This window comes from Nematolebias whitei, chromosome 6 (genome assembly GCF_014905685.2).
Source record: "Nematolebias whitei isolate Nwh7 chromosome 6, NemWhi1, whole genome shotgun sequence".
NCBI classification, from domain to species: domain Eukaryota; kingdom Metazoa; phylum Chordata; class Actinopteri; order Cyprinodontiformes; family Rivulidae; genus Nematolebias; species Nematolebias whitei.
In genome coordinates, this window is record NC_056503.1 from 48,435,940 (window position 1) to 48,447,208 (window position 11,269).

General features: G+C 43.1%; 1 protein-coding gene across 2 annotated transcripts in view; it reads right to left on the bottom strand.

Annotated features, from left to right (window-relative positions):
• The window catches only part of LOC119411427 (cyclin-dependent kinase-like 1), a 13,183-nt gene extending 2,585 nt beyond the window's left edge, over positions 1-10,598 (bottom strand). Inside the window, exons 1-8 of one of the 2 annotated variants that reach the window (XM_037678376.1) lie at positions 10,494-10,598; positions 10,123-10,311; positions 7,474-7,595; positions 6,597-6,669; positions 4,671-4,761; positions 2,021-2,221; positions 301-383; positions 160-216 (exon numbers count right to left, since the gene is read on the bottom strand). In XM_037678376.1, the coding sequence (XP_037534304.1) occupies positions 160-216; positions 301-383; positions 2,021-2,221; positions 4,671-4,761; positions 6,597-6,669; positions 7,474-7,595; positions 10,123-10,290 (795 nt within the window). In that variant the 5' untranslated portion in view covers positions 10,291-10,311; positions 10,494-10,598. Of the gene's footprint in view, positions 1-159; positions 217-300; positions 384-2,020; positions 2,222-4,670; positions 4,762-6,596; positions 6,670-7,473; positions 7,596-10,122; positions 10,352-10,493 lie in introns of those variants that run through there. The other variant, XM_037678375.1, reaches the window with a different exon arrangement.
• Between the last annotated feature and the right edge of the window lie 671 nt (positions 10,599-11,269).

The window sequence follows — 11,269 nt, forward strand, 5'->3', positions numbered from 1 at the left end:
TACTTACAAGATTTAAACCTGGTATTTATTTGGTACATACCTGGTACCTTCAAGGTGTGTATCTGGTACTTACCGGGTGTTTTCTTTATGCTACTTCATTTGTTTTTTTGTCACACACAGTTTGACGTGTACTTGAGTATAACGGTGTAATTAACAAACCTTCATGACCTGAAGAGCAAGAGGAGACGCTCCGTGGTAACGCTTCTCCAAAGGTTCCTAAAACAAAAATAAACAGGTTATAAAAATGTAAATCGTACTTTATCACCGTTTGTAATCGTGCACATTTGTTTCGTGTCCTACTATTGTGTCGGGTTCAGGAATACTGACGCCGCTGAAGAAAACATTGGAACGAAAGATCTGCTGGTGGTGGGGGATCAGGTCACCTGAGGTCACAAATGAGACGTTTAGATCCACATTTAGAGAAAAACATGAAATCAGTGTGATGCTCCAGGTAAACGAGTTTCAGACAGAGTTTTTGTATAACAGGCAGTTTATTACACACAATAGTTTGTTTACAGCGTGACCTGAAGATCAACACGGTTGGACAAAAAGAGCGACTTTAGCATGGAAGCAGCTCGTGACCTCTTGTTTGTGAAAGATATTTCACTCGTTACTTTTCTGTTTCCGTCACGGCTTTGATTTGTTCCTCCGCATCAGACTTTGACCCAGATTAGGGCCGGGCCGGTGTCGGGCTTTTGATTGCGTCAGCGGACGCGTGCAGCTGACGATCCAATTATATGGCAAGATGGCTTGCCATAGAATCACCAGCCGCATGCGGTCATTTGATCGCGCGCTGACCGGCCTTGAAAGAGGTAAAAAAAAAAAAAAGTTCTGTTAAGTTTCAGATGGGACAGAAATAAGCGACCAGCACGAACGAAGCCAACTGATTTGAAATGGACGTTCATTCAGCTGCTGCATAAAGCGGACGCGCGCGGCCGAAGACCCAAACAAGCGAGATCCCAAAATATCCGACATGTCAGAGCAGGATCCGTGTCCGAGTAAAAGCAGAGTGCACGCAGAAGCAGAGATTTAATGCACTTTTGACGGCTATGAAAGGACAAACACCCCCTCAGCTCCGATCTTCGGCCCCCTCAGTCACGCACGTCCACCAACCGTTAATAGCTATAAGTCAAAGCTTAATTAAAAATGTCTGGGGGGGGTTTCAGGTTCGGACCTGTAATTACTGTTAATTTGTTGGGTGGGGTGGGGTTCAGAAATGATGGCTACGGGCTGGGGCCGGATCGGATTTGTTGGGCCCGAATGCAACTCTATGGCACGGTGGCACAGTTGGTAGAACTGTTGCCTCTCGGTGAGAAGGTTGCCGATTAGAATCCCAGCCATATCTGTGCATGCATAGGTTTTCTTCGGTTTCCTCCAACAGACCAAAAACATGCATGTTAGGCTGATTGGTAATTCTAAATTGTCCCTAAATGAGCGAGTGAATGTTTGTTTGTCTCTATGTGTCCCTGTGATGGACTGGAGACCTGTCCAGAGTGTCCCCCACCCCTCGCACAGTGATTGCTGGACATGGTCACCAGTGACCCCCGCGTCCCGAAAAACGGAAGAAGCGGGTAAAAGATAATGGATGGATAATATAAGCAATAAAGCGTGGACAATACTAAAACTAAATTTTATACCTTACCATGATTTTTAGGAGCGAGTACCAGGTAAGTTCTGAGAACCTGGTCCTGCTTAAAACACTTGTGCTTGACAACCAGACGGTTCTGGAAATATTTCTCTACAGCTTGTAGTTTTCACACAGTGATCGTTTGTCTGGGACTTCATTGCTACACTGCGCTTTGGTCTGCCTGTCTTATTAAGAGTGCTGCCAGGTAATGATAGTGTGTCCCTAACGAGCCACGGGCAGAAGTTTTACCTTTTTTTAAATCTTGGTTCTTTTTACTCTTCTACAGTTTACATATCAAATTGTCGGCCATTTTGTGAGCTTGTTTTATTTACTGAAGGAAATCCCAAACTCTTCAGAAACTTCTTGTTCGTTTTAAGGCCGTTCTCATCGTACCCAGGGTTTTTCGGATGAGGTACAGTTGGTCGACATCAGACTTCCCGGGCCAGAGTGGATTCCCGTTGAGTAGCTCGGCGAAAACGCAGCCAAGAGCCCAAACGTCCACTGGAGGTCCATACTGGGTGTCCCCGACCAACAGCTCAGGGGCCCGGTACCAGCGGGTCGCCACATAGTCTGTGTAGTCATCCTCTGGTCCAGCTGAGTAAACAACAGACATATGAGGACAACAGATAAGACACCAAATCTGAACAACTTAGCTCCATCTTATATTACAGACCTTATTGTTCCATATTTTCCTAACAGAGCACTTCACTCTCAGACTGCAGGTTTACTTGTGGTTCCTAGAGTTTCCAAAAGTAGAATGGGAGGAAGATCTTTCAGTTCTCAGGCTCCTCTCTTGTGGAACCAACTTCCAGTTTCTGTCTGTGAGGCTGACACATTGTCCTCCTCTACTTTTAAGACTTTCCTTTTTGATAAATCCTATAGTTGGGGTTTCCTGAGTTATCCCTTAGTTCTTCTGCTATAGACTTAGACTGCTGGAGGAAAAAGTGACCACACTTCCTCACTCTGCTTCTGTCTGTACTCACTCCACTCTGCATGTCAATAACCTGTTAGTCTTTCTTGTCACATGACCCACACCTGGACCACTTCCTGTTTGTCTGCGTCTCTTTCCTGTCCTCTCAAACCTCAGCTGCCCGAGACAGATGTGTGCATTTGTTTGTCTGTTGTCACGATAACTTCTGAACCTTTGTAGATTGTGGTAGCTGAGCACTGTCTTCAACACACACACTGAGCACCTCATCTTTGCTTAAAACGCTGGCATTAACTGTTGGGAGTCGACCCTGCTTGTTAGCAAAATATCTCCCAAACCATTGGACAGGTTTTATTGAAAGTCTCAAAGTAATCTACTCTACTAGATCCAACAAAGTTAAGTCAGGTCCTCTGGACGGTTTCTTCTTGTTCAAACGTTTCGTCTTTCATCCAAAGGACTTCATCAGTCTGAGGAGCCTCAACAAACTCAGTCTCAGTAGTCTCGTTTGAGGCGGTCATGGCCAAAGTGGTTCGAAACATCTTGATTCGGCGGGGGAGAGGGCGGACTCCAGAAACCATCTGAGCACCATCAAACTGGTTGGACCACTATGTGAAGGTGCTGTTTATAAGACTGAGTTTGTTGAGGCTCCTCGGACTGATGAAGTCCTTTGGATGAAAGACGAAACGTTTCAACAAAAAGAAACCGTCCAGAGGACCTGACTGAACTTTGCTGGATTTTTCTACCTGGATTATGGAGCATGAATCAGGACATATTTTATCTACAACAGATTAACGTTTGGAGGCGACCGCATTCAAAGCTGCTTTAGCTAACTGGCCTTACGCTACACAAACACGGCTCTACATCAGAGTTACAGCTATAAGGCAAATAGATGGCATGGTAGTAGCTGAAAGTCATCCTCAACATATACTCTTAACACCAACAGATTATGCAATGTTGAGTGAGATATCAAGCATCACATCCCACATACCGTATTTTTTGGCTTATAAGTTGCGGTTTTTTGTGTATAATTTGCATATTCTGCGACTTATACGCTGAAGTGACATATTTATGGATTTTTCCCATATTTATAAAACAATTTTTGGCTGAGATATGACCATTTTCATTCATTTTGACTGAAAGTATTGAACACATTTTCAGCCCCTAGATGGCACTAGAGTATTATGGCATGCTGTTGTATCATGTAATAGGTAAAAGTGGCTATTAATTACACAATCGGCTTGCCATGGAGCGTCACCTTTGTCCAGCTCGTCTGGAACAACCGTCAAATCAGCTTCATTTCTCTGCACCGCCCCGGAGAAATGCAGCTGATTTGACCATTGAAGCGCATTAATTAAGAAAAAGTTCAACTGAGACAACTTTATTATAATGTGGAGCAAACAAACAATTGTTTTTAGGTGTTTATCTTGTTAAATTTCAAAGAAATGCACAGCAAGTCCTCCCGTGAACGCTACCGCGGCCATCATTTAGCAGCTAATCGATTTTTGGCACAACACCGGCCCACATTTCCGGGTTGACAGTGGTGACACCGAATAGATGCGACGTATTTCTGTTTTTCCCCACTTTATTAGACACATCTGGACTGATGCGACGTGTACGGCAGAAAATACGGTAATGTCATTTTCAAGGTTTAGCCAAAACTGCTGTAATCACATCATTTTTTTTAACCCAAGATAATCTCAGTTTAAAAATCTGCACGACGAGGCGGGCGATATGCATTCCTCCAGGAATATTAGGCTTTAACTCCGTTAGAGGTTCCTTTCCGTCACCAACACGCTCCCCGGGATGGAACACTGTGACAAAGTGAAGAAGTGTCCTCCTTAAATGTTGGGTTTCGCCCAGAGACGGCGCCGTATAAATAAACTAACGAACACTAAATAACGTAAAGGATTACAAGGCATGCTGGATGTTAACGTGAACGTATGGTAACGTAACACCGAAACCCGATGCGCGGTGGGGGTAAAGAGAGCCGGTCCACTCGGGGACACAGACTGACAGAACGGCCCTTTTGTGCAAAGCGACACGATGAAAGAGAGGAGGCTGCAGGTCATCGGAGCAGCTTGGGCCCTGAACGCAGCGGCGCTCTGATGGACCTACTCAGGATGCGGGCGAAGCCGAAGTCACACAGCTTGATGACGCCGGTCTTGGTGAGGAGGATGTTCTCTGGCTTTACGTCCCGGTGGATGCACTGAAGACACAAACAGTCAGGATCAGGGCTTTGGCAACGTAGCGAAGCGTGCGTAAAAAGATGAGAGAAACCAAACAAACATCAAGAAAATGAGTTCTGCTCTGCGTCTTCAGATTCCTTCACTTTGTGTTTTTATAGTAACACAACCCACTCCCTCTGCAGACACTTCGTGGGCGGCTTCAGCCGTACCGTAGAACTGAACAAACTATTTATGTCATCAACAAAAACAAACTCATCAAATATAAATAAGCTCTGAGGCTCCGAGCAGACTCACAGCAAAACAGCCGCAAGAACAAAATAATAAATCATGAAGAGCCGTACAGCAGCTTATATTCATCCCTGCTGGAATTTGTTTGTTGCCTTACAACCTGAATTTAATCACATTTTTTAAAACAATATTCACACGCTTTGCTTTCTGTTTTCTGACTTTTTAAAATAAACACGAGGAACTCAAACAAGCTCCAATAAAACCCGGTCTGTCTGTAGATTTAGACGCCTCTTTACTTGTCACCAGACTGGATTCAACCTTCATCTAGTCTTTGTTCAAACCTTTCAGCTGCTGTAAACTAAACTAAACACTCCCATGCCCCCCGTCGCTGAGGCACGTGAACAGTGAATGTTTGTCCTTTTGGAGATGAGTGTTTTTCTGGACAGGAACTGAACAGTGAATGACGTAAACCTAAATGTTTTTGGTGGAAGATATTCAATTGTTCTGAGGCAGAGCAGATCCTGGAGAGAGGAAGGAGACATTTTATCCAACACCAGGTGCAGTGAAGGAGCCGGGGGGGCCCATGGTGGCCTTGGCCCCCATAGCACTTCAGCCACCCCAACCACTTGAGGAAAATATTCCGGTCTATAAGCTGCTACTTTTTTCACACGCTTTGAACGAGGATTAATGTTTTGGCGACATGAAGCTCGTCAAAAAATAAATCGATCCATAAATTAGCTGCAGCGTTATATAAGCCCCGCGGCTTCTACAATGCTGAGACTAATTTATGGATTTATTTTATAACCAGCCGTGTTACAGGCACTGTTCAGAAAAAAACATTTACTGTTTATTTTGTGCCGAGACGTTTCGCCCTCCTGTCCTGACTGTCCACGAGGGAGAGGGCGCGCCCCAGGGGCCATCTTAGCATCAGCACAACTGTTGTTTCCCCACTTTGGAGTAAGCTGTTGGGGGAGAAGCAGTTTCCACAGACTGATGAAGCCTTCTGGATGGAGGTCGAAACATCTCAGCACCAAAAAAGAAACTGTCCAGATGAGCTGACTGAACATTGTTGGATTTACTGTCACTTTCTGTGCAAGTTACTGGTATATATTTAATAAAAAGATTTTAAAAATTCTGTGTAAATATCTCATGTTACAACGTGGACACCCGCAACTTATAGACAAACGCAGCCTATATATGTGCAAAACTGTTATTATTATTATTTTTATTTACTGGGTGCAGCTTATATATATGTATATGATGGTGGCCATCTTTGATTTTGACGTGTCAAGCTAGGAACCTTTCTTACGTGGAGATGCAGTCATATGACAAGACATGTGGACAGTATTCCCACTTGACAACAAAACAAAAACAAGAGTTTAACAGTAGATTCATCAAATACACTCAGTGACCTGAACAAAAAGTGGATTCAGACGTTAGGAGACATGCGTCTAATGATGATTTTCTACAAGTTTTGATAAAAATTGTCCAGTGGTTCATGAGAGAATTTGGTAACAGACAGACAGAAATACACACACAGGTAAAAACATTATTGCCCGTCTTCACCTTCAGCAGCAGATAATAATAATATCCTTCAAACAAATGTTTGTATAAAACCTTTACTGACGTTGTGCTTGTGGCAGAAGTTCACAGCCTGCAGAGTCTGCCACACGATGCTTTTCAGCTGAGCCTCAGGTACCCTGCACAGAGAAACACCGACTGTTGGACCAGGAACCAGAACATTTCTCCTGCAGTATTTTCAAGCTTCTGGAGCAAAGAGGAGGCGTTTTATGCATCTTTGTGGCACCGAGGTAACCTTAGGCGGCACCGGCAGAAGCTCCTTTGTTTCCAAAGCAGTTAGAGTTTCTGCTGCACGGCATTGTGGGAAAAATAAAATCGCTCAGACAGGAAGTAGTCATAGTGTGTGTACATATATATATATATATATATATATATCCATCCATCCATTTTCTTTACCCGCTTCTTCCATTTTGGGTCACGGGGGTCGCTGGTGCCCATGTCCAGCAATCACTGTGCGAGGGGCGGGGGACACCCTGGACGGGTCGCAAGCAGAACTTGTGATGTGCGATGATATTGTTTATTTTTACGATCACGACATCTATCACAATAAAGCTAGATTTTTCTCATACATGGCTTTCTTGTGTGTCAGAAACATCTTGTAAACCAGGTGAGGGCGTCGAGGCCAGAGAGAGAAATGACCAAATATTTTACTAGCAACAGAACATTGGACTGGTTCTGAAATAAAACAGCCTGATTTATTGCAGCCTTTGTGATATATTGTGATATATTTCTGACATTACAATGATGTAAATTTGTGATACATTGTGCAACCCTGCTTTAACTATATTTCTGGATTATAACAAAAGCAAACTCATAATTTAGAAAATAAATTGATTAGGATTTAAGCTTGGATTCTTCCAGTATTTATCTGGGTATATTTGACTAATTAATCAATTTGTTGGCACCGAGCTGCTCAGACGTACCCGCGGGGGTGCTTGTCCAGCTCGTTGAGGACCGTCTGTTCGCAGAACTCGAACACCAGGTGAAGCCGTCTTTTCCTCCTGAAGACCTCCAGCAGGTTGACCAAGTTCACATGTTTCAGTTGCTGTAAAAAACCCCAAAATAAAACAGAGTTTTAAAGATTCTGGAGACGGCTCCATCTTCCCAGGTTCGGAGCTTGGTCCTACAGGGGAGAGACAGAAGGTTTAGTTTGGGCTCCTGCAGTGGTGATGGAGGTGGGTCAGGTATGGAGGGCTTTGAATGTGATGAGGAGGATCCTGACATGGATGCGCTGAGTGACGGGGAGCCCTGCCTGCAGGACAGGGGGGACATGTTCACAGGAGCAGGTGGGGAGAGAAGGCGGGCAGCAGAGATTTGAATATATTGCAGTTTGTTGAGTCTTTGATGGTGTACCGTACAAAATGCTGTTGCAATAGTCAATTCTGGATGTGACAAAAGCGTGGATTAGGACTTCAGCAGCGGAGAAAGTGAGTGATGGGGCGGAGTCGTGCGGCGTTTTTGAGATGGAAGAATGCCGTCTGAGTTATCTGCCAAGATTAGGAATGAGTGGGGACGGAGTGAGAGTGATGTCAAAGTTAAGGCAGAAGTTACAGCACTACTTTTAATTGCATTTTTATTGTAGGTTATTGTTGTCTGTACTTTATGTGTTGTCTGTGTAAAACAGGTCCCTCTTGTAAACGAGTCCTCGTGGCTCAATGAGACTAACCTGTAAAATAAAGGTTGAATGAATGAATCGCTTCTCTATGTTCTGCAGAAACCTGTGAATCAATGATTCAAATCAGGTGTGCTGGAGCAGAGAAACCTCTGCTCAAGGCCTCGAGGACCACGACTGGAACAGGAACACCTCAAATTGAGAAGTCTCTTGTCAAAACTTAAATTTGACATGATTCTTCAGACATGCCGAACCATGTTTGGGGGTGGGGGATTTAGCAGGCAAGAACCAGCATCTTTAAAAAAAAGGTACAAGGAAGACAGCTAATTAACGAGGTAAAGCTTCAGGTCAACCCAGCTGAGGTGAGCTCACTTTGCTGCAGGACAGGTGTCGTATCAAAAAGTGTTCGGCGCTGCGGGAGTGCACAGCCTGTTTGAGTCTGTCTCTGCTGCTTTACTTCCTGGAGTCAAACAAAACAAACTCTTAAAGACTTATTTTTTATTTTTTTCTCTCTGTACTCCGGTGAAGTCAGATGTGTCTTGTGGTACCCCCCCCCTGCACTCTTTCATCCTATGAACCCTTAAAGAGCCTCTTTTGTTTCCTGCATACCTTCCTAATTGGAAGGATCAGCTGGTCTCTCAACAAAATTGATCAACTTCTCCCGACAGGAGTCAGGGTCAGGAGGACCCTCTTACCTCGATGGAAACAAATTGGATTCATGGTGACAACTGGTTATTTTGCTGTTTGGGTTGGTGAAGTCTGGATTGTCTACAAATTTGTGTGGATGTGTTTGAAGCTCGGCAGCACTCAGACTGAATTATGTGGAGCTGCGTCAGAGAGCTGGATGGAACAGCTGTGATCAGGACTGTGGACTCTCTAGCAGCACATGAAGGTGGGAATAATCTTGGAGAAGCTGTGAGCTCGACTTTAAAGGATCAATTCGGCTGTTTGGAGTTTCCATCAGAGGAATATAGAACAGCGAGACTTTAAAAAGGCAGAAACAACAATTCACGAGTTCTGCCTGGCCCAAACTGTGGCCTTGACTGCGGACTTAACTCCTCCTGGCATGTTTTGAAAAAAACAAAGATGTTCGCGTTGTATCTCGGTGCAATGATAATAAAGTTTATTCTGATTCTGACTCATATGCCCAAGATTGTAGCAAAAGTGTGTCTTCGTTTCACTTATTTTTTTCCTTCAAAACTCACGATGTTCTCTCTGGGAAACCGTTCCCGTTGCACAAGTTTGTAATTTTTCACAACTGTAGATTTCATTATTTCACGAGATCATAGTAAAATAAAGTTTCTGCGATTTGAACGTGCTAAGCCGGTTTACATTTAGAACCATAACAGGATGTAACTGACCTGTGATAAATGTGATGCTTAACTGATCAAATGTGAAGAATAATTCACGCTTTTTGTTGATTCTGTTGATTTTTTACTACTAATCATGCAGTCCAACCACCTGTAGTCAGATCAAAGTCAGTCATGTTCTAATATAACGACTCACGTTTATATAACTTTATATATTCAAAAGTTGATATTTTTTAAAAGTTATAGCGCAGGTAGTCCTTTGCACAGTATGAAATAAGTTCAAATAACATTTTTATTTGCCAGACTGACCTTGAACGACTATTTCAGTCAAAGCAACGAGATTTTAAAGGTTTTAGTATTTCACACTGTTAATATTTGGTTTTGTGGCCCAGGGCTGGGGGGTCACGGACAGTCCTCTCTCTCTCCAAAGGAGGGGTGGACCCACATGAGGTTTTTACCTCCACTCTGACCTGCTGTCTGCATATCGAGATATTGGTTTGGATCTTGATCTTTATATGAGCTCCTGTCATAAACATCTGAATCAACGCATGCTCTGCATGGCGCAGTTTGTCAGGTCTCTCTTGTAAATGAGTCCTCGAGGCTCAATGGGATTTACCTGTATAAATAAAGGTTGATTGAAGACTTCTCACCTTCAGCATGCGTATTTCCCTCTGTGCAATCTTCTTAATGATCGGATCGTCCTCAGACTCCACAAACTTCTTGATGGCCACGACCTGACCCGTGTCCCTGTGCCTGCATTTGAACACCACACCATAGGAACCCTCTCCAATCTTGGCCAGTTTGTCATATTTCTCCATGGGTCAGGTTCAAGCTGTTATCTGTGATGGGGGGAAAAGTCAAATGAGACATTTACTAAAAAAATAACACTCACACAAACAAACTCTGGCTTTAATTTCACAGTGATGATTTATTTTGAAAGAGAAGTGTTCCAAGATGAGCACTTACAAATCCCACTGGAGATTTTAGTGTCATGAATTAATTTACAGTCTCACCCACTCACCTTCAGAAAACCACTTCCAGACCGGAGCGGATCCACAGAGTCCATCTATGGATCCAGTTTCACTGCAGGTCTGCTCGCCCGGTGCGTGGAAACCCTTCGAGGTGCGTACAGTCCTCTAACTCTAAAAACAAAAAGCACTTACCTACAAAAAACAACGGCCCCGCTGTTTATGTGACTCCAAGTGATGAGTCGATAAGAACTATTCATTTGCCGCTTGGAAAAAAAGGGCAGAGAACGTAAAATAGATGCCAATTCACGAAACTGTTTACGTCAGATAAAAGACGTACGTGAGTACACAGTCGTTGTAACCATGGAGACGGATGGCTAACTAGCAGTTTTAGCTAGCGACCAAAAACTACATTTGTAAACGGCTTTTTTATGTATTAAAATCCCTTAAACAGACATAAAAGTCAAACAGTCAAAAACAAGGTGAGTTTATGCATTTATTGTGTTTATTTATTGAGCTTTAGCAACTGTGCTGAAATTAGCTAATTTCATCACGTTTACTGTGACGATATGTTGTAACCGCTGGGACGGACGGTTTTATTAATTAGGTAGACATTACAAACAAAGCGTTATTTTTAACAGTTTTTATATATTTTTTTAATTAATTGCACTATTTAAAAAATATTCTTGAATCTTTAAAACAATTAAAAACTGCAGATTTTATGTTTTTACTGTAACAACTTACTGTATGTTCACATATTCAGCCAACGGTCACTGAAGCTTAGTGGTTAAAAATAACTTTTCTTAAAAATTGATTTAGTCACAGGATT